Source organism: Trachypithecus francoisi, unplaced genomic scaffold, assembly GCF_009764315.1.
Source record: "Trachypithecus francoisi isolate TF-2019V2 unplaced genomic scaffold, Tfra_2.0 Contig00141, whole genome shotgun sequence".
Taxonomy (NCBI): Eukaryota; Metazoa; Chordata; class Mammalia; order Primates; family Cercopithecidae; genus Trachypithecus; species Trachypithecus francoisi.
In genome coordinates this window covers 1-21068 of record NW_022680489.1, presented here as the reverse complement: position 1 = coordinate 21068, position 21068 = coordinate 1, and the positions used below count along the sequence as shown (strand labels likewise).

Below are 21068 nucleotides of genomic sequence, written 5' to 3'. Positions count from 1 at the left end.
GAGAGTTTATAAGCTGGCTGTCCCCTTGGTAACCTCCTGCTGTTCCCTACGAACATGGCCTGCCTGTTAGATTTCACTGCGTGACACTGCCTTGGTTATCTCCCTGTCGTGCCTAGTTCAGTGAAGAACACACAGCAGGTGCCGCATAAATGCACTCTGCTGGAATAAACTGGTTATTTCCAGAGGGTGGGGTCTGGACAGAGCGGCAAAGTAGCGATAGCATGGGATGCTGATGGCAGTCTGTCATTGGTAAAGCAGAGCCGGCATCTCTACTCTCAGGGCTGTTGAGAGGATTTGTAGCGAAGCTGTGTGGGGAAATGCTTTGCAGATTGGAAGGTGCTGGGAATGTGTGTCATCTACCCTGGCCTCTCGCTCGGGAACTCTTGCCCACATTGTCAACATCTGCTAGGGGTGTTGTCTTGGGAGAGGTCTCATTAACCCTCTGCCACCTTGAATTCTCTGGTCCCCAGAAATTCTGTCCTGTCTCACATACAAATGCCTCCAGCCCTTAGATCAGGGGTCTCCTCTCCTCCTGCAATACCTTGGGCGTGGGTCCAGCCTTGTCTGGCCCAAGAAATGGACCGTCAGCGAGGAATATCCGCACCAACATTCAAAAGTAAAAAGAATGATAGGCGGGAGCCCAGCATTTCAATTTGCGGGGTTGTTAACCCCGACAGTAACCAGAGCAGCAGAGCAGGACCTGAGTGCTTCCTTCCCTTCCTCCTTAGCCCTCCGTGAACATGCTCCCTACAAATCCTGTCCTGGTAAATGTCTCCCCTCATTTATTTTTATTTTTATGTTTATTTTTATTTTAGACAGGGTCTCGCTCTGTTGCCCAGGCTGGAGTAAAATGGCTTGATCTTGGCTCCCTGCAGCCTCGACCTCCTGGGCTCAAGCAATCCTCCCAACTCAGCCTCTCAAGTAACTGGGACTACAGGTGGGCACCACCATGCCCAGCTAATTTTTGTTTTGTTAATTTTAATAGAAACAAGGTCTTGCTCTGTCTTGTCTAGGCTGGTCTTGAACACCTGAGCTCAAATGATCCTCCTGCCTCAGCCTCTCAAAATGCTGGATTTGCAAGTGTGAGCCACCTCCCTCAGCCCTCACTGCTTTATTTGTCATCTCAGTGCCACCATTTCCTAGCTGTGTGACTTTAGACAAGTCACTTAGCCTCTCTGAGCCCATGTCATCATCCGTCAAATTGGGTTCTTTGGCAAATTAAAGGATGTATTCTATGTAAAGTGCTTTACATGGCAACTGGCACATAGTCAGGGCTCAATAAATGTTAATTATTATTATTAATAATGGCCACTGGCCGGGCGCAGTGGCTCCCGCCTGTAATCTCAGCACTTTGGGAGGTAGAGGCGGGCAAATCACATGATCAGGAATTTGAGACTAGCCTGGCCAACATAGTGAAACTCTGTCTCTACTAAAAATACAAAAATTAGCCAGGTGTGGTGGCATGCACCTATAGTCCCAGCTACTCGGGAGGCTGAGGCAGGAGAATCGCTTGAACCCGGGAGGCAGAGGTTGCGGTGAGCCGAGACAGCACCATTGCACTCCAGCCTGGGTGACAGAGCAAGACTGTGTCTCAAAAAATAATAATGGCCACTCTGAGTGTCCCAGTAAATAGGGTCCCTTACTACCTTACTTAGAGCAGAGTTGAGGAAATTAGTGGAGTTCTTCACTACCTTATTAGCCACTCTCTGCCCAAATAAATGTACCCCACCTTATCTTATTCATCGTGAGTATGCACCTATAAAAGCGTTCTTTATTTCATTCACAGCCTGAGTGTCCCCATAAAGGTGCTCCATGATGTCATCACCCCCTCTGTGTGGAGGACAGCTCCTCCCACCCATGGTGATTTGGGCCTTCTCTTAGGCAAGGGTGACTCCTGGGGGAACCTTAACTGGAGCTAATGTGCATTGACATTTTGCCTTCTATGTTGAACACACATCCCATTTGTAGAGAATTATAATTTTTTGACGTTAAATGTTTGCTGTTTCTGTGTGTGTATGTGTAAGAGAGAGTTATTTTCTTTTGTTTTGTTAAGAGACAGGATCTCACGCTGTTGCCCAGGCTGGAGTGCAGTGGTGCAAGCATGGCTTAACAGCCTCGAACTCCTCGGCTCAAGTGATCCTCCTGCCTCAGTCTCCCTAGTAGCTGGGACTACAAGTGTGCACCACCGTGCCCAGCTAATTTTTCTGTGTTTTGTAGAGACAGGGTCTCGCTGTGTTGCCCAGGCTGGTCTCAAACTCCTGGCCTCAGGTGATCCCCCTGCCTCAAAATTCTGAAGTGCTGAGATTACAGGTGTAAGCCACCATGCCAGCCAGAGAGAGCTTTTATCTTTTCTACACAAAGTGTGTTTCCCCCAGAAGAAATGCCTTCCTACTTTTGTGATGAATGTGAATAGAATGCAGACAGAAATTACAGAAATTCCCTGTGCCCCAGCACCTTACCAGGACATGCCTGGCCTGGTGGGGTGACGGGGTGTTGTACACAGTGAGGGGAGGGAAGGGAGTGGGAGAGGAGGTGAGCAGAGGGGACCATTCCTGGTCAGAAAACAGTGAGGAGGCCGGACACCGTGGCTCACGTCTGCAATATACCCAGAACTTTGGGAGGCTGAGTCAGGCGGATCACTTGGGGTCAGGAGCTTGAGACCAGCCTGGCCAACATGTTGAAACCCCGTCTCCACTAAAAATACAAAAAATTAGCCAGGCGTGGTGGTCCTCCTCTGTAATCTCAGCTACTAAGGAGGAGAATCGCTTGAACCTGGAAGACTGAGGTTGCAGTGAGCTGAGATCGCGCCACTGCGCTCCGGTCTGGGTGACAGGGCAAGACTCTGTCTCAGAAAAAAAAAAAAAAAAAAAAAAGAGTAAGGAAAGTGAAGTCCTCAGGTGGGGGGAAATGTAGCTGCAGGCAAGAACCAAGGAAGGTGTGGAGCCCCTAACCCAGTAGGGGAAAGGCTTGCTACCTTGAGCCCCGAGAGTGTCAGCATCCTGTACCTTTGCAGAGAGAACTTCCATCTACTCACAACGAGATACACCCCACTGCACGGTTAAGAAAACTAAGAGGGGAAATCAGGAAGAAGGGAAAAGAAAAGAGGAAAACCCCAGAGGAGACGAGGAGTCAGGCCTGGGCAGGGGTCTCCAGATGACGCATGAGGCTGTTGAGGAAAGATTTCCTTTGAAACACGTCTTTTATCTTGTCCTTTTCCATGTATGTGAGCGTGTGTTTTGGAACACACATAAAATGCGAGCACAGTAGCTGGCGTCTGATTTCTGCCAAGGTGCACAGAAATGGAGGGGCATGCCCAAACACTTCTTCATGGCTGCTGGATCAGGAAAGTGTTGCTTCTGTGGCCGTGAAGATGGAGATTTGCTGAGAGGCCAGGAGAGCGATGATGGGGGAGGGCTACTTCGGGAGAGGAAGTGGACAAGACCAGAGGTTGGAAAACAGGGGATGGGTTGATCCTAACAACTTGGAAAGGAGGGACTGGTACTGGGAGTAGGAGGTGGGGCCCAGGGGGAGGGCAGAGGACCCAGGAGCTTCAGCGGTGGACCCGGGGTGTGGCCGTGGGCAGGTCCCCAGCCCTGTCTGCAACTAGGGCAGTGCTTCTCAACCTTGAGGGAGCGGGGGAGGACACCACAGAGGGGAGGGGCATCTGGACCATTTAAATCCCTTTCTCCGCAGGGGGCCCAGGCAGCCTTGTTTCTAAGCTCAGCAGGGCCACTTACTATGCAGCCAGGGATGAGAACCAATGGCCCACCCTGCTGGGTGCTGGAATATGTAATGAAGTCCTGTGTGGGTCTGTCATGAACTCAGATTTGGCTCCTAACAGGTGCTGAGTGCATGTTTGCAAACCCAGGCACCTGTTATAAGGACAGAGCTAAAGCAAGGACCCTGCGGAAGAATGGGCGGAAGGGACTGATGAAGTTGGGGGAAGGAGGTGCAGAGGAAAATGTTGAGGCTCGCTCTGGACTGCCTCGCCTGGGGATGGGGAACAGGGCTGCGAGGGAGGGGCAGCCAACGCTTTGAACTTGGGTGGGGCCTCCCTAAATAGAGCAGGGGAAGTCCAGGTGCTGGGCAGGGCTGTCTTCACCTGCCCATCCTCAGCGCCGTGGGGGGACGCGGCGCAAAGAAGCCCTCCTGGGACTGTGGTGGAAATACCCACCTTGAAAGGCAGAGAGTGGGATCGTTGCCCTGAGCACCCGGGTGTGGTCGCAGCACCTCCTGTGAGGCCTCCCGACCTGCAGCTGGCTCCTGCATGTGCACCTGCCACTGCTGGCTCCAGGCCCAGGCCCAGCTGGAGGTCCAAGCTGGAACCCTGGGCAGTGTCCAGTGCACTGTGGCCTCAAAGTGCCAAGCCATGGTTTGGTACTCCAACTGGCAAGGCCCTGGGTTCAAACCCTGCTCTGAATTGTCCTGTTGCTTCCCCATGGTGTCATTTGGTTTGTTCCTCTGTCCCTTGTGTTCCCTGATAACCAGAAGTTACCTCTCAAAGCTTGGTTAGATCAGATGAAACATCTTTGGCCAAAGAACGTCACAGGGAAGGTTGGGGTCTTCCTGCTGCATCATCTCATACCATTCTGCTGTCACACTTCTGGCGGAGGTTTTTAACGATCCAGTTTCCTGGACCCCTCCCCAGAGGCTCTGATCCTGCCATGCTGATATTGGAGCCCAGGTATCTGTATTTTTTAAAACCACCCCAAGTGATCTGCTGTAGTGCATCGCCTGCATCCCTGACCCCAGTAGCCAGCTGGTCAGGGACTGTCCTTGGTTTTCTGAAGGGCATAGAATAAGGGAGTGGGTGGGACAGTCCAGGTAGGTGCCAGCCCTGGTGGCCAGTGCTGTCAGGTGTGAGGCAGGATGGGTGGCCTCTGGGCTACCATAAAGAGGGGGATGGGTTCCCTCGGGGCAGCTCCAGGTTCAGCTGGGAGTCCTTGCAAGACCAGGAGTGCCCCACGCACTGTGCTCCCAGCGTCCAGCATAAGGCCTGACTCAGCATGAATGTTTATAGGCACAGCGCTTCCCTGGGCCTTAATTCCCCTAAGGAGCTGAACTAGGTGATGTCAAAAGTCCCCCTTAGCTTTGACATTTTATGACCTAACATTGTAATGGAATCACTAACATGCATGGTCATTTACAGAATGCTCCTAAGGCCTTTCCAGGACACTCCTATTGTTCCCCCCACCTCGCCCCCACCCACTGCCTCCACCCTACTCAAATAGTAAGAAAACATTCACAGGTGGAGACTTTTCTTCAACAGGTCTTTAGTGGCTGGGCACGGTGGCTCACGCCTGCAATCCCAGCACTTGGGGAGGCTGAGGTGGGAGGATTGCTTGGGCCCAGGAGTTTGAAACCCAGCCTGGGCAATATAGCAAGACTCTATCTCCACAAAATTTTTTAAAAACTTAGTAGAGCATAGTGGCATGTACCTATAGTCTCAGCTACTCAGGAGGCTGAGGTGGGAGGATCAGCTGAGCCAAGTAGTTCGAGGCTACAGTGAGCTGTGATTGTGCCACTGCACTGCAGCCTGTGTGACAGAGTGAGACCCTGTCTCAGAAAAAAAAAAAGAAAGAAAGAAAGAAGGAAAAAAAAAAGAAAAGAAAAATGGTCTTTATTGAACATCTATCTTTGTACTGATGAGCACCCCAGAGACACCTGGGCCCATCAGGGTTTCTAGAATGTTCTAGAATGTTCAGGATCCCCTGAGTTGGCAAGACTAGACATTTAGGGGGAACTGTATGACAATCACCCAAAACTGATGGGCAGAAATGCTGTGACCCCAAATAGGCCTCTGGGCCTTGATGGCATCCTCAGTAACATAGACAGCGTGGCACCCCTTTGCGTGTCTGAACGCAGAGGGCTGGGACTCTACCTGAGCAAGCACAGGGCGTCTGGGCTCACCTGTGAGTCCTGAACTGCACAGCAAAGTGGAGAAACTGACCCAGCTCTCGGCATGTGTCCTTGGGAGCTACTTCCCTCTGTGGTCACCAGGCAGCATGTGCCAACCTGTGGGCTTGGTGCCTCTCAGGGAGACTCTCTGGGGTCTGAAGAGTGAGGTCCCTGCCTTTTACCCGTCTCTGGACACCCCTCTGGGCCTAGGCCCTTCCCTGTGAATCCCCTGCTTGAAGGAAGAGACCCACAGCCCTGGGGTTCCTCTGGGGTGCCAAGTGGGGGACTGTGTTTGGTCCTGGGGAGGATGGGCTGCAGCTCCTGAGCAGGCCAGGGGTGCAGGACCCCTCCCTACCCCGCTTCTCCTGTCCTCCTCCTTCTTGCCCCCTCTTCCCTCCTGTTCCCACTCTCTTTCCTCCTCCCCAGGTCCCACCAGACTGCTCCATGCCCCGGCCCACAATTTGGCTGAAGGCAACAATCCCTCTCTCGCACCCTCCTCCCTTTTTCCAGTCTTATCAACTTCACTTCCCTGTGAAATGAAGGGGTGGGGTGGGGTGGCAGGTAAGAAAGAAAGAAAAAGCACTTCATGCTCACAACACAACAAAAAACAGGTTTAAACATTTTACAGGTTTCAACAGTTTTCAGGCCGTCTTGTCACATCTTATCAGATCAGCCAGAGCCGCAGGTAGGCGCTCCGGGAGCTGCTTTGGAGAACAGAAGCTGCAACATTCCAGCCCAGGCACTGCCCCGCCCTCCACACCCCTTCCCTCCCTTCCCTTTTCTCCCCAAAGAAACATCCCACAGGGCTCCCTGGGATGAAGCGCAGGGCCCGCAGCCTCTTCCCTCTGACTGGGGTATAGTCTGTGGCCAAACCCTTGGCTTTGAGCTTCTGCCTGCATCCTTTCCTTCTTCCCATGGCTGTCCAGAACCATGGTCCTCCTGGACTCTCAGGTGGTCCCTGGCAGCGGAGCTGTGCCACCTCCTCGGATGGCACCTCGTGGTCCTGAAAGGGAACCTTTAGAAGCGAGTTGCTAAAGTCGCTCACAGAATGTAGAAGTGGTCATTTGGCCAGCAGGGCTAGTGTGTTTCCCACGCTCCTAGGGCCTGTCGTCAGGGGCTCCTGCCTGAGGGGAAGGAATAGCTTTTTACTTGGTTATCTTTTCTCGGCGTGCGTGGGTTTTTCTCCTGTGGTGTGGATCACTGCCTGGGATATCCCTTTCCACTCAGAGTCACCCCCAGACCTCACCTTTCTGTTCCTGCTGCACTCACGGTGACATTAGTGACACAATGCAGGGTGACAGATCCAGGAAGGGCTGGCCAAAGCCCAAAGGCTCAGAGTTTAGCCGAGCCAACCTGAGGGACAGACCCAGAACCTGGGTCCCAGGACAACAGGGATGAGCTGGCTTTGTAGCTTGTAATAGGAGCAGGGTTAGGGCTGGGAGGTCCCACTGTGTGGTCAGAGAGGGGTCCCCAAGGGAAGGCAGCTGTACACTGAAGGCTTAGGATGCATCATAAGAAAAGCAAAAGGGGGAAGCGCAGAGGAGGGAGGGGCCCTCTGCGTAGGTATGTTGGCTGTGCATCTCTTGGGGACTTCGTCCGGAATACGGAAAACACGAGCCAGACCTGGGCGCCTGCTGCCAGTGTTGGCTGGGCAGGGGCTGAGGTGTTGGGAGAACCCACCTTTCCAGCCTCCTAGTGTGAGGTTCAGGCCCTGAAGCTGGGCTGGCTGGCCCTCGGCCCCTAGCCCCTCCCTGGTGACCTCACCCCTTGGCATATGGCATCACTGCTCCCACCGTGAGGCTCAGTGTCCCCCCACCCGTGTGCCCACAGCCAAGATCGGGCCTAAAGTATAATTCAACTTTTAGCTCCTAGGCAAACATCCCCAGATGGATTTCTAGCTTCTGTTTCCCTCTTGGGCCCAGTTCTATCTCTATGTGGTGCCTGGAGGTCTCTCTGGCCCCACACACTTCCTCGTCTTGTTCCCAAAGCTGCTTTGCTTCTTACCTTCCCATCTTGGTGGACACCATCTCCATCTTCCTGGTCATCCTGGCTCAAAACCTTGGCCATACTTCCTCCTTCCTCCTGTTTCGCATGGGATCAAATGGCTACCAGTCCTTATTCACAGCTTCCTGTCTGTTCCTGAAGCCACTGTCCTGAGATGGCCAGGGGGCACATCCCCTGCCACAGACCCTGGTGACCTAGGCGCATGGGTCTTGGTCCAGCTGCACAATGAGAGCTGGGCCCTGGGAGGTTGCAATGGATCCCCAGGCCCCAGAGTCTCCTTAGCATGCACGCAGCCCTGCCTCCCAGCCGCTTTCCCAGCACCCACCTCTTGTCTCATTTTGCACATGACTGACAGGACAATATTCCAAAGCCCAGCTAAGGAACGTGCTGGTTTGTCTGATAATGCCTGGCACTCAGGGCCCCTCCCTAGCTGCTTCCCTTCCTCTGCTCCTCTATGTGGCTCCTAGACCCTGGCGTGGGGGGACATGCCACCTTGTCTGGAGCTGTCCCCCTGCCACCTGTCACCACCTGAGGGCCCCTAGCCATCCTTCTCCAGCTCAGTAACTGCTCCACTTGGAGCCCTCCAGAGGTAGTGAGGACCCACTTGCCCCCGTTCCTGCAGATCGCTCGCCCTGACCATGCACCCTCTGGCCCGGAGGTTACTGGAGCTGAAAGTTACAAGTGCCTTGGGACCATGTCTCACTCATTTAAGTGCCCAGACCTAGTAGGTGCTCAAGAAATGCTTGTTGGTCTGTTACTGACAGCAGCTTCCTGGGCTGGGTGCTCCTCGGGTGTGGATTCATTCATCTCCACGTTCCCAGACCTGGAACCCTGCCAGGCTGAGAGTCATCACTCAGTTCGTGTGTGTTGAGTGAATAGGCAGTGAATGATTTTGTTTACCAAAGCCAGACTTTAACCTGCTCTCTGAAGGACAGGCACTTCCTCTGACTCCACAAATCACCAGGCCCCAATCTTGACAGCTGGGGCTAAATCAAGACAGGAGCCCACTGGGCTTGGAGCCCGGGCAGCTGCTCCTTCAAGGTTTCATCTCAAGACCATGGGTCCCAGCTCAGGGCCTGCACCCACTCCACCCTCACCCTTCCTTCCTGTCCTAGACATAGGCAAGGGTGCTCCCACCCCTGCTGGAGATGCAGGGGAGCCAGAGGGCCCCTGCCCCCTGTTGAGAGAATGAACTAGCCCCTCATGGCAAGGCCCGGAGACATCTCCCACTTCTTCGATGAAAGGCACCCCCTGAGGCACCTCGGCACTCTCCCAGAGCCACAGGACACAGCCCCACCGGAGCCCCTTTGGGCTCAGAAGAAACCCCCTACCCTTGGCCCTGTACTGAAATGTCGACAAGGTCCAGACCTGTGCTCAGTACCTGCAGGGTGCACTTGTGTTCCAGGAGGGCGAGGAACAGTGGCAGCTGGAATCCTGAGCTAGGTTTCTCTGACTTTGTCACAAGCCCCCTGCCAAGCAGCCAGGTGAGCGCCTCCAGTCCAGGCCTGTGGCCTCCCTCATCCTCAGCAGTGATTGCCTCGTCACTACGGGTGTAAGCTTCTTGGAAGCTCCAGGAGTTGGGTGTGTCAGAGCCCACCAGGCCCAGCCCCACGGCATGCACATGTGCCCCTGAACTGGCTGGGCTTCCTGTCCTGACATCTGCCAATCCTGAACGGCTTCTTGACCTAAGTGGAAAGGTAGTGGCCTGAGTTCCAAAGCCAACGCTTGGTTCCTTACTTCCTGCTCTTTCCTCAAACCTTTCCTTTCCCTTCTAGAAGTTTCCGTGGAGGGTGGAGCCCCTCTGGGCCCAGGAACAGGTTGGGCCTTTTTCCAGTACTGCCCAGGAGCCAGCAGGTGGAGCACCTGGCCCTGGGCTGTTGTGGGGTTGACAGGAGCACTGTGGCCCCCACTGCAGGGAGAGAAAAATGACCACAGGAGAGGTGGTTTCTGACTCCCTCTCCTCACCTTCCCTCCTCCTCTCCCTCTCAGCAGCCATGTCAGTCGTTTTAAGAGACACCAGATCTTCAGATCAGAGTCTTCAGATGCCTTCCCTTTGAGGCTGGCAGAGATGGTTAGGTTTCCGCATGGAAAAAGGTGAGGGCAAAGGGCCCACTTCTGCAAAGAAGGCATGACTGGGAGAGGCTTGGCCCTGGAGGGCATCCTGAGACCAGAGGGAAGAGGGGAGCCTTTCCCTGGGCCGCAGCTCCTGGGTCCACCTTCTACAGCCCCACCCATGTGGAGCCAGGTGGGTCCCTTTTGTGCCCAGCCCCAGAGAAGCCTCTGAGAATGTGCATTCATCACCCCCAGGTTAGGAGCCTGGTGGGTAAAAGAATCGTGAGCCCTGGGTTCTCCTCCCACCTCCCGGGCAGCCAGCTGTGTGACCCCGGAAAACGACAAACCCTCTCTGGGTCTCAATCCTCCCATACAGAGGAAGAGGGAATTAGACTAGACCCGGGGCTCTGGAATTTCGTCCTGCAGAGGGGCTCTAGGTGGGGAGTTGGAGGTTGGGGATGCAAACACCTCCCCTCCTTTTATTTTTTTAAATTTTGCTATTTAACTATTTTAAAGTGTACTATTCAGTGGCATTAAGTACATTCCAATGCTGTGCGGCCATCACCACTGTCTGTTTTCATCACTCCTAACACTGTACTTATTAAGCAGTAACTTCCCACTTTGTCCCTTCCAGAGCCCCTGGCAACCTCTGTTCTACTTTTTGTCCCTATGAATTACCTAGACACCTCATGTAAGTGGAATCATACAGTGTTTGTCCGTCTGTGTCTGGCTGCTGTCACTTAGCTTGTTTTCAAGGTTTTTCTACGTTGTAGCTTGCATCAGAATTTCATTCCTTTTTTTTTTTTTTTTTTGAGATAGAGTCTTACTCTGTTGCCCAAGCTGGAGTGTCTTTACCTAGAACCTTATGTAAGTGAAATCATATAGCATTTGTCCTTCTGTGTGTGGCTGCTATCACTTAGCTTGTTTTCAAGTTTCCTCTACATTGCAGCTTGCATCAGAAGCATCAGAATTTCGGCCGGGCGCAGTAGCTCAAGCCTGTAATCCCAGCACTTTGGGAGGCCGAGACGGGCGGATCACGAGGTCAGGAGATCGAGACCATCCTGGCTAACACGGTGAAACCCTGTCTCTACTAAAAAATACAAAAAAAAAAAAAACTAGCTGGGCGAGGTGGCGGGCGCCTGTAGTCCCAGCTACTCCGGAGGCTGAGGCAGGAGAATGGCTAAGCCTGGGAGGCGGAGCTTGCAGTAGGCGACTGCACTCCAGCATGGGCGACAGAGGGAGACTCCATCTCAAAAAAAAAAAAAAAGAAGCATCAGAATTTCATTCCTTTTTTTGGGGGCCGGGGGACAGAGTCTTGCTCTGTTGCCCAGGCTAGAGAACAGTGGCGCAATTGGCTCACTGTGACCTCTGCCTCCCAGGTTCTAGCAATTCTCCTGCCTCAGCCTCCCGAGTAGCTGGGATTACAGGCATGTGCCACCAGGCCCGGCTAATTTTTGTATTTTTAGTAGAGATGGGGTTTCATCATGTTGTCCAGGCTGGTCTTGAACTCCTGACCTTAGGTGATCCACCCACCTCGACTTCCCAGAGTGCTGGGATTACCACCACCACACCCGCTTCCTTCCTTTTTCTGGCTGAATAAGGTCCCGTTGTATGGATGGGCCACCTGTTGTTTATCCATTCGTCTGCTGAGGACTCTTGGATTGTTTCTACCTTTTGGCTGCTGTGAGTAGCACTGCCATGAACACTGGTGTACAGGTGTCTGTTGGAGTCCCCATTTTCAACTCTTTTGGGTGTATACCAGGTATGGCATTGCTGGATTATAGGATGATTCTCTGTTTAACTTTTTGAGGGACAGGGCTCTCTTTTCCTGTGTTCTGTATGTAGGGTAGAGGAGGGAGATTGTGTGTGATTCCCTCTGGGAGGCCACCTGGGTGGGTGCAGGGCTGCATACCCTAATGGATCACTCAGGGAGTGGGCGCTGGCAGCACAGTGGGGGTCCCTGGCAGCAGCCAGACCCCCATCCGCAGGGGATTGGCCGTCACTGGGTGGATGGCAGCATCTGAGGCCAGCAATCCCAGTATCAGACCAGGCGGGATGCCCTGCACAGGGTGCCTTTAGGTGTCTCACCATATGTTAGGTGCATAAGTCAATGCAGAATCCAGGCTGACCTGAATTCACTGATTAGAAATGCTCTCTATGGCCGGGCGCGGTGGCTCACACCTGTAATCCCAGCACTTTGGGAGGCAGAGGCAGGTGGATCACTTGGTCAGGAGTTTGAGACCAGCCTGGCCAATATTGCAAAAATCTACTGAAAATACAAAAATTAGCCAGGCATGGTGGCACATGCCTCTTTTTTTTTTTTTTTTTTTTGAGACGGAGTCTCACTCTGTGGCCCAGGCTGGAGTGCAGTGGCCGGATCTCAGCTCACTGCAAGCTCCGCCTCCCGGGTTACACCATTCTCCTGCCTCAGCCACCTGAGTAGCTGGGACTACAGGCCCCGCCACCTCGCCCGGCTAGTTTTTTGTATTTTTTAGTAGAGACGGGGTTTCACTGTGTTAGCCAGGATGGTCTCGATCTCCTGACGTCGTGATCCGCCTGTCTCGGCCTCCCAAAGTGCTGGGATTACAGGCTTGAGCCACCGCGCCCGGCCAGCACATGCCTCTTATCCCAGCTACTTGAGAGGCTGAGGCAGGCGAATCACTTGAACTCAGGAGGTGGAGGTTGCAGTGAGCCTAGATCACGCTTTTGCACTCCAGCCTGGGCAACAGAGCAAGACTCTGTCTCAAAAATAGAAAAACAAATGTCCTCTCTGCCTTGTGCTCACCATGCAGGCCCCGGGCAGCCCTCTGGCCACAGCAGGCATCATCAGGGTAGAGGCACAGAACTGGGGTAAGGGGTGGGAGTTAGATGAGGCCACGCATGAGGTTTAGGTCTGGCTTATTTGGAGAGGAATATTTCACTCCAAGGGGTCAATACCAAAGTTTCCACAAGCAGCCTGTTGTGCAGTGCACCCACAGCCCATCCGCCTGGCTGCCCGTGTCTGTCCTCAGCCCAGCTGGGCAGTGGGTGGTCAGGGTGGAGGATGAGCCAGCTTCAGGAGGAGGGTGGCAGGGCCCTAGGGAAGGGAAGGACCAGGCCAGGAGTTGGGTATAAATAGCCCCTGACCCAGCTGCGAAGGCCTGGCAGGGTCCTCTGCCCTCCCCCTCACCAGCTGCCAGTGCCAGGCAGGTCTCTATCCCCCTTGGGAGCCTGGCCATCATCTCAGATCCTAAACGTAGGAACTTCCTCAGCGGAACCAAGGAGTCTTGTCCTGTGTGTAGGCGGAAGCTCCGGATGCCGGGAGGTCTGGCGAGTGAGGGGCATCAGGCTGGTCCTTTGGAAGAGTTCTTCATTCCTTTCCTCCAGAATCAGCGAATACCTAGCATGTGCCTGGCCCTTTGGAAGGCCGAGTGGGCGGGTGTGTGTGTGTGTGTGTGTGTGTGTGATGGGGGAGGGACTGGGGAATAACTGGAGAACATACTACCTCTCTTCTTGGACACGGAGACCGGCACAGCCAGATGGAATTGGAAACAAATCAATTCAGCACTTTGGGATAAGAAGGTTTGAATTAGGTATAGGAAAGACTCAGGCGGAGGAGAGGTGACTTCTGTCTGGGAGCTCACAGAAGCCTTTAGAATGGTGGTGACCTAGGAATCAGGTTTCGAAGGATGGGCAGGATATTTCCTGGGGGCCTGGCAGTGGAGAGGTGCTCTGGGCCGAGGGCTCAGCATGCGCAAAGGTGTGGAAGTGTGAAACGGCCCCACTGCAGTTGTTCAGCTGGCTAGGCAAATCCGTCAAAGCCACGCGCACTTTGGCACAAAGAATCCAGGAGCATGAGACTCACTGTGCCGCCTCCCTCAATGGAACGTGTACTTCAATAATGGGGAATAGGAGTGGCGAGTTAAAGTAATGTGTCCCCGATGGTGGAATTTCAGCAATGTGGGGGCAGGAGGCTCAGGGTGGGGGTGGCCAGGCATGTTTGGGGGAGGGCAGCCATCCTGCAGAAATCAGTCCCATGGCCACTGCCTCATTAGTCTCTGACACCGGCCCAGGAGCTAAGCCCCATTGCCAGAGGCCTTGCTAATTACTCGCAGGATGTCCCCATCTGAACTGAAGCCTTTGAATGGAGCATCCTGAAAATGTCCTTTTGCCTGCACTCTTTGCGTGACCTTGAACTCTCAGCCAGATCACAACTGTCTTTGTTCCGCCACCCCTGTGAGGACTGAGGTCTGATCCAGGCATCCTTCCCAGTGTTGGATGGGAAGGGGCTGAGATTTCTGATGTGTTCTACCAAGTCAGGGATGCAAGGATGGAAGAAATGAGGTTGGTGACAAGGCAGGGAACAAAGTGCTGGGGACAGCTCCAAACACACCGTAACCATAGCAACCACCATCTAGCAAGGGCTCCCCACGTGCCACACACTGGATTGTGTCACTTATTCCTCCTGTCATGTCTATTTTACTGATAAAGAAACTGAGGTATAGAGAAGTTAAGAAAATTGCTGAGATCAGCAGCTAGGAAGTGGTAGAGCTGGATGGGACCCTGGCACCATGGCTCCTAGGTCCACAGTTGGTGGGACCTGGGCAACAGGAAGGAGACAGGGTTTGGTGGAAAGAGGGAAAACAGCTCATCATGTCTGAGGCTCAGGAATTATTCTCAGAGGACATCACACTGGAAGTCAGACAAACCCAGGGCTTGAATTCTGGCTCAGCCACTTCCTTGCATAAGTCACCCAACTTCTCCATGCCTGTTTCCTCATCTGTAAAACGGGGATGACAATACTGACCTCTCAGAGTTGCTGTGAGGATTCAGTGAGATCATGTATTTGAAGTGTCTGGCACAGAGCAAGTACTACATAAATAGTTGTCATTAGTATTGCCAGTGTCCATGTAACTGCGGGGACAGAAGGAAATCCCCGTGGGGCAGAGGAGAGACTAAGTCTGCACAGCAGGAAGGGCTCAGTGGCGTCTCCTTCCTGGAGATGTCTGGGGAGCACTCTGTCCTTTGCGGCCAATCAAGCCATGCCAGGCAGTGTGCCAGAGCTCAGGTGCTCTGCTGGGCTGTGAAGACCCACCTGGGAGGAAGCAGGGAAGCCCTTGGAGAGCTGGGTGAGGAGCCGCCTTGCCAGCGTGGGCCCCCCGACTCCTCAGTCCCCTGAGCCAGCCGGCCTGGCTCTGTGGATATGGCTGTGTGGCCTTGCACAAGTTGCTCCTCTTTGATGGTCTGTGCTCTGTGCTTTTTCTTTTTCTTTTTCTTTATTTCTTTTTTTTTTTTGAGATGAAGTGTTGCTCTGTCACCCAAGCTGGAGTGCAGTGGCGTGATCTTGGCTCACGGAAACCTCCACCTCCCAGGTTCAAGCGATTCTCCTGCCTCAGCCTCCTGGGTAGCTGGGATCACAGGCGTGGGCCACCTGGCCTGGTCGGCCTCTGTTTTTCATCTGTATAATGGGCTTAGTGCTCCTTTTGGGCTCCTCCTGTGGGTTCCGCTGTTGGACCAGGGCTCGGCCTCCAGAAGGTGTAAAGCAAGGGCTGGGAGAGGGGGAGGAAGGAGGAGGCAGGAAGGCAACGGGAAGGGGAGGAGGAGGGCAGAGGAAGGGTCTCTGAGTGCCTCTCACTCCTGTCTCAGCTCCTCGCTGCAGCGGTCCTGCATAGGGCTTTGGGTCCCAAACACCAGAGGAAGGAGCGGGGACAGTCCAGCCTTCTTCCCTGTATCTTGTTCCTGAGCTGCCCATCTAGGATGGTGCAAGGCCAAGTTGTCTGCACTGAACCCTCCCTCAGTTTCCCCTTCAGTGATTGCAGGGCTGTGGGGACAGCTGGACTGGACGTGCTGCTCAAGAGCATGGGAGGGGCAGCCTGAGCCCGGAGGGAGGCTCAACGGGGACATTTGCAGCCCTGCAGACAGGGCACGGTACCAAAAAGCCTTAAGCAAGCTAATTTACTCTCTAAACCTCAGTTTCCTCATCCAGGAGATAGTGATGTTCTTCACGTTCGGGAATTGATCAGAAATGTTGCCTATAAAGTGCCTGGCAAGCAGTAACAGTTGCTAAATGGCAGATGTTTGACTTGGCCCTGCCTCCAGCCCAGAAGTTTTGTGTACTAAAAAGTACACAAAAAAGCTGAACCCTGCCCCATGGGGTCTTCTCCCGGCCCCTCTTTCCGAGGCTTTTGCTCATCGCTTTTTGTGGGAAACTTGACTTAGGCCAATGCTGGACCAAAGCCTTGGTCAGTGCTGGACACACTGGGAGAGGAGATGGGCCCCTTCTTCCAGCTCACACTGCCCCTGGTCATACGGCAGATTGCAATTGTCCTTGAAGGCCACTGACACTCACGGGTCATTTTCTCAGGTTCTCCCACAAAATGTCATTTCTGCTGTTACTGTGCTGAGGGGAGGGAATGGAAAAGTATCAATTCCAACCTTGGTTTTCTAGTATTTTAAACTCTTCTGCCCCACCCCATAAAGTCATTCTTTCTGTCGCTGACTCTTTATAAAACCTGAGAGAGTTGATGGAATATTGATTGAAAACTGAGGGGCAGAGGAATGGAGTGAATTGACCAGTCACCTGCTGTTGGGTGTGGGCAGTGAGATCTGCGATCTCCCTTCTGACTCTGTGCTAAACTTGTTTTGAAACAAAGCCAAGCTCCAGTCTCTCATGAGAAAAGAGGTGGAGCTCTAGAAACTTTTAGGGAACTGGAAAGATGGTCATGGAGGCCCTGGTAGACAAAGGGCTTGGTGCAAGCCAGTGATTCCTTGGGCAGACACTGGGAGGCTCTGGGCTGGGCTGGCAGCATCATGGGGAAGAGGCTGAGGGCATTGCCAAGGGTGGTGTGTGTGTGTGCGCGCGCGCGCTCACGCACACGTGCGTGTCCCATGAGTCACTGAAAGTGTCCATGTGGCCCCAGTATCCTGGACTGCCTTGGAAATTGCCCAGCCTGATCTCTTCAATGCCCATTAGGGAAGCTGGACCCAGAACCTAGAAAGGACTGGATCTGGGCCCCAAATACCATCTTTCTAGTCCAAACCTCTTTTCATGGCTTTGCATTGCCCCCATGGGCCCCCACAAGCAGTTTCTGCTGGTCCCATCCCCCCGCAAGCTGGATACAGCCAGAGGGCTGACTTGCCTGGGTCAGAGCTCTGCACCTTGAGGGGTGGCACGCTCCCAAGGTCAAAGGTAGCACATTCAGGTGCCAGGGCACAGGCCCTCTGCCTCTCCACCTACGCCAGGGGGTTCACAAAGCGTCCATGGAGCCCAGGATGGGCTCTGCGCTTTGTGCCCGCAGTGTCACTACCCTCTGTCTGCCTGCAGGTCCCTGGCCCTGGGCCAGCAGTACACATCTCTGGGCTCACAGCCCCTGCTCTGCGGCTCCATCCCAGGCCTGGTCCCCAAGCAACTGCGCTTCTGCCGCAATTACATCGAGATCATGCCCAGCGTGGCCGAGGGCGTGAAACTGGGCATCCAGGAGTGCCAGCACCAGTTCCGGGGCCGCCGCTGGAACTGCACCACCATAGATGACAGCCTGGCCATCTTTGGGCCCGTCCTCGACAAAGGTACTGCCTCAGGGCTGAGGGGGAGGGGGGTAAGGAGATGGGTGGGGGGAGGGATCAGGACTGTATGCCCTTCCACCCCAGTAAGGGTGCCTCTTCTCTGAAGCCAGGGTCCCTCTGGGAGGGTGATAAATTTTGTTGCATAGCTGCCACACCTTCCCAGGTGCTGCTGGGGGCTGGGCTGCCTTGAGATGCACCAGGATCCTGAGGTTTGAGGGCCGACACCAAGAAGGCCACAGACTTCCTTCCTGGCTTTTGCACAGTGGGAGCCTCAGGCTCCCGCTGTGGACATTTGTGACATTTTCCCAATGCTGTGTTAAGTGCTATGCAAATACCGCTTTGGGGTGGGACTGACAGCACTGCCACCCCCAGGTCCCTCCCATCTAAAAAGTCCTCAGGAGCCGAGGAAGCTGCTTGGTGCTGTCATAGCATTGCGTTGCCCCCCAAGAGCCCTTCTGGCTTTCCTGTTCATCCTCATGCACTGTCAGCTGGATACGCCCAGGAATCATGGTGGGGCTAGAGGGTGCACTGGCCTCTGGGTAACTTTCCAGCTATCTTGCAGCCCGGGAGTCTAACTGGCTGTACCTCAAGTGGACAGGGAACCACGTGATTTGACTTTGAACCTGGAGGCCCTGGGAGGGAGGCTAAGTGGGACAACTGCTCCCAAGAAGGGGACTTTGGGGCTCACGGACTGGGTGGAAGATGGGCAGCTCTTTGTGGAACGGCAGTGTCCAGGAATTTCACGATCCCGGCAGGGCTGGCCATCGCCAGAGTTGCTCTGCCACCCAAACTGCTGAGCCTAGCCCTCCCTCCTATTAGAAGCTAGGGAATTAATGGGAGCTGCCTGTACAGCCAGAAAGAAAAGGGATCTGACATTCGGGTGAAGGGGTAGGGTGCTGGGTGGGGTGGGGGGAAACTGACCACCCCCATTTTAGAGTGCAGTTCTCCTTTACCGGTGCCTCAGGTGCACAGGGTCTGTCCCATCTACAGGCAGAGTGCGGGCTATTGTCATGGGACAGGAGGATAATTAGCAAATCAATGGATGATGATTCTGTTTACGCTTCTATTACCAAAACTAATTATTCCTTGTTGACACAAAAGATTTGGCCTCTTAATTGGGGCCAAGTGGCGGCGGTTTGCATTTCAAACTCGATCTTGTTGGTGTGTTGGTCTCAGCGCTTTCCGGTGCCCCTTCTGGGGCCAGGTAGCGCTGGATCAAACAGCTTGCATCTAGGCGCACTCCCCAAAAGCGAGTCACCTCTGATCGCTCTTCCCGTCTCCGGCCAAGAACCAGGGGAAAGCGGGTCTGGGTGCGCTGCCCATTCACTCCGCGTTGAACGTTTTAAGTCACCGCCGTAGGTTCTGGCACACGCCCCGGTCCCTAGAGGGCCCGAGGACAGGTTTGGGTTGCGGCGGGAGGGGCGATGTGTGCCCGAGAGTTTAGGAATTTGCTGGTGGCAGCGAGGAGAGCATCCCGGAAGACGCCGCGAGCGCATACGCGCCCCAGTCGGTGCCCAGAGCCCGGGCCTTGAACCCAGGTTCGCGCCCAGCTCCGGCTCCATGTTTGCACCCCGCCCCCGGCGAGTCCCTACACCCCAGCCGCGTGGACGGCCAAGGGTTAATCTCTGCCCCCCGCTTTGAGACCGGGGAGCAGAGGCTCTGGCAGCCCGGGGCGCGCGTCTTCCGCGAGTCTGGGGGCGGCTGGGTCGGCGGCCGGAAGGGGCGAGGCGCGGCGGCTGCGCGGTTGGCCCTAGGCGCTTCCCCGGGCGGGGCGGGGGCGGGGGCGGGGGCGGGGGCGGGGGCGGGCGCCGGAGGGGCCGGGGCGGCCTGAAAAGCGCCCGAGCGCCGCCCCCCACCGCGCGGCCCGGGCCCCGCGCCCGCTGCGGTCGCAGTGCCATTCACACGCCCTCTGGCCATTCGGCGCGGCGCGGGGGCGGGGGGCGCCGCTTCAATGGGGATTTCGCGGCCCGGCGCCGGGGCCGGGGGCGCGGCCCGGCCGCGGGAGCCGCCCGTTGCTACGCGGTGGCGGCCGGCACGGCGGCCCGGGCCCGGCGGCCGCATTATGCGGGTAATGCGGTGTGACACCGCGCGAACAAAGGCGGATTGAGCGGCCCAGCGGGCCCCGCCGGACGGGGAAGGCACAGCGGGGCTGTCAGCGCCGCTCCCAGGCTAATCCCCGCCCCGCCCCCGCCGCCCCCGCGTTCCAGGGGCTGGGAACCCAGCGCGGCCCGGGGCCCAGGCGCCGCTGCTGCCGCGGGCCGACCGGAAATGAGGGGCGCCTGCCCTCGGCCCCTCTTCCCCGGGGCGCCCCGAGGGCTAGGGCGGCTGGGATTGGGGCGAGTGAGCGGCGCGGCGGGGACCCCGGGGTCGGGAGCACAATTGGACGCGGGACCTCCGGCCCCGTTGCCGCAGTCGTAGGTCGGGCTTGGCAGCGCAAGCGCGGGGCGCGGGCGGCACCGGCTCTGCACTCTCCGCCCTCCCGCCGGTGGAACTGGGACGGGCCCCTCTGTAGGTGGCGCAGGAGGGCGTGGGGGCCGCGGAGAGCGGCCGTGGGAGCCACGAGGGGTCCCGGGTTTCCTTCTTGCAGCTCTCGGCCCACAGCCCAGGAGAGGAGGTGGGCGCCTGGCTTCTAAATAAATTTGGTCACATTTATGACCAATTTTGCCGACTAGGCCGACCCGGTGTTTCGCAGCCTGTGCCAGGTGGCGGGTCACCTCCGGCTCCGGGGTCCTGCCGTGAGGAGAGAGATGGTTGGGCTGCAGGTCTTGCAGGCCTTGGCCTCCGTAATCGTCAATGTCCACATCTATAAGATGAGTAAAACTTTCTATGTGAATGAAGCACATGCAGAGATGATGACCGTTGTGAGGAGGTTGGAGCACACCCCTGACAGTCTCCCCTTGCCCTGCGCTGGACCCTGGGATAGAACCAGTGGAATTGCCCCGTGTCTCTCCCCTTCTGGGTGGGGCATGGCCGTGTCTGGGCGTGAGGGCAGGAGAATGGGGATGGGGAGACTGAGGCACGGGCCATTACCCTCCTGGTGAGAGGCGCTAGGGGCAGAGGGAAGCCGTGTCCATTTTTTTACAAAAAGGGCGACAGAGACCGAGAAAATGAGAGGGGTCGCCCCTATGCATCTAGGTGCGGAAGGGGTGGGCCTGGGCAGGTTTAGGCTATAGATTCCCAGGCCTCCCTCCTCGCAGACCTGGAGCTCACTCAGGCGTGGGAGGGCTAAGGCCTGTGCTGGGTGGTCTCTGGACTTCGGGAAGGTGGAGGGCAGGGGGTGTGTGACCAGCTCAGAAGTGGCTTCTGTTAAGGTTGCTGCCTTATCTCTGCAGCAACCTGCCAGAGCTTTGGTGTTGGCCCCTGTTTCTAACAGGCACTGCTCTGCCCTGTGGCATTTGAGGCCCTGGGCTAATCAGCAGCCTGGGGCCTCAGTTTGCTCATCTGTGAAGTGGGGATACCCAACTGGGTCTAAACCAGCCAAAGAGGGTGGCGAAGCTGCCTCCCTCTTGCCTCAGGGCTGGTGAGCTCTTCAACTCTTCCTGGTCTCCTTCCCCTAACGTCCTGGCCTGGGA

The 21068-nt window shown here is 55.5% G+C and overlaps 1 protein-coding gene across 1 annotated transcript in view; it reads left to right on the top strand.

Annotated features, from left to right (window-relative positions):
- LOC117067034 overlaps positions 1-18730 on the top strand; it is a 44131-nt gene extending 25401 nt beyond the window's left edge. The window contains exons 2-3 of the mRNA XM_033183121.1: positions 17258-17528; positions 18701-18730. Coding sequence (XP_033039012.1) covers positions 17258-17528; positions 18701-18730 — 301 coding nt within the window. The remainder of the gene's footprint in view (positions 1-17257; positions 17529-18700) is intronic.
- Positions 18731-21068: the final 2338 nt, after the last annotated feature.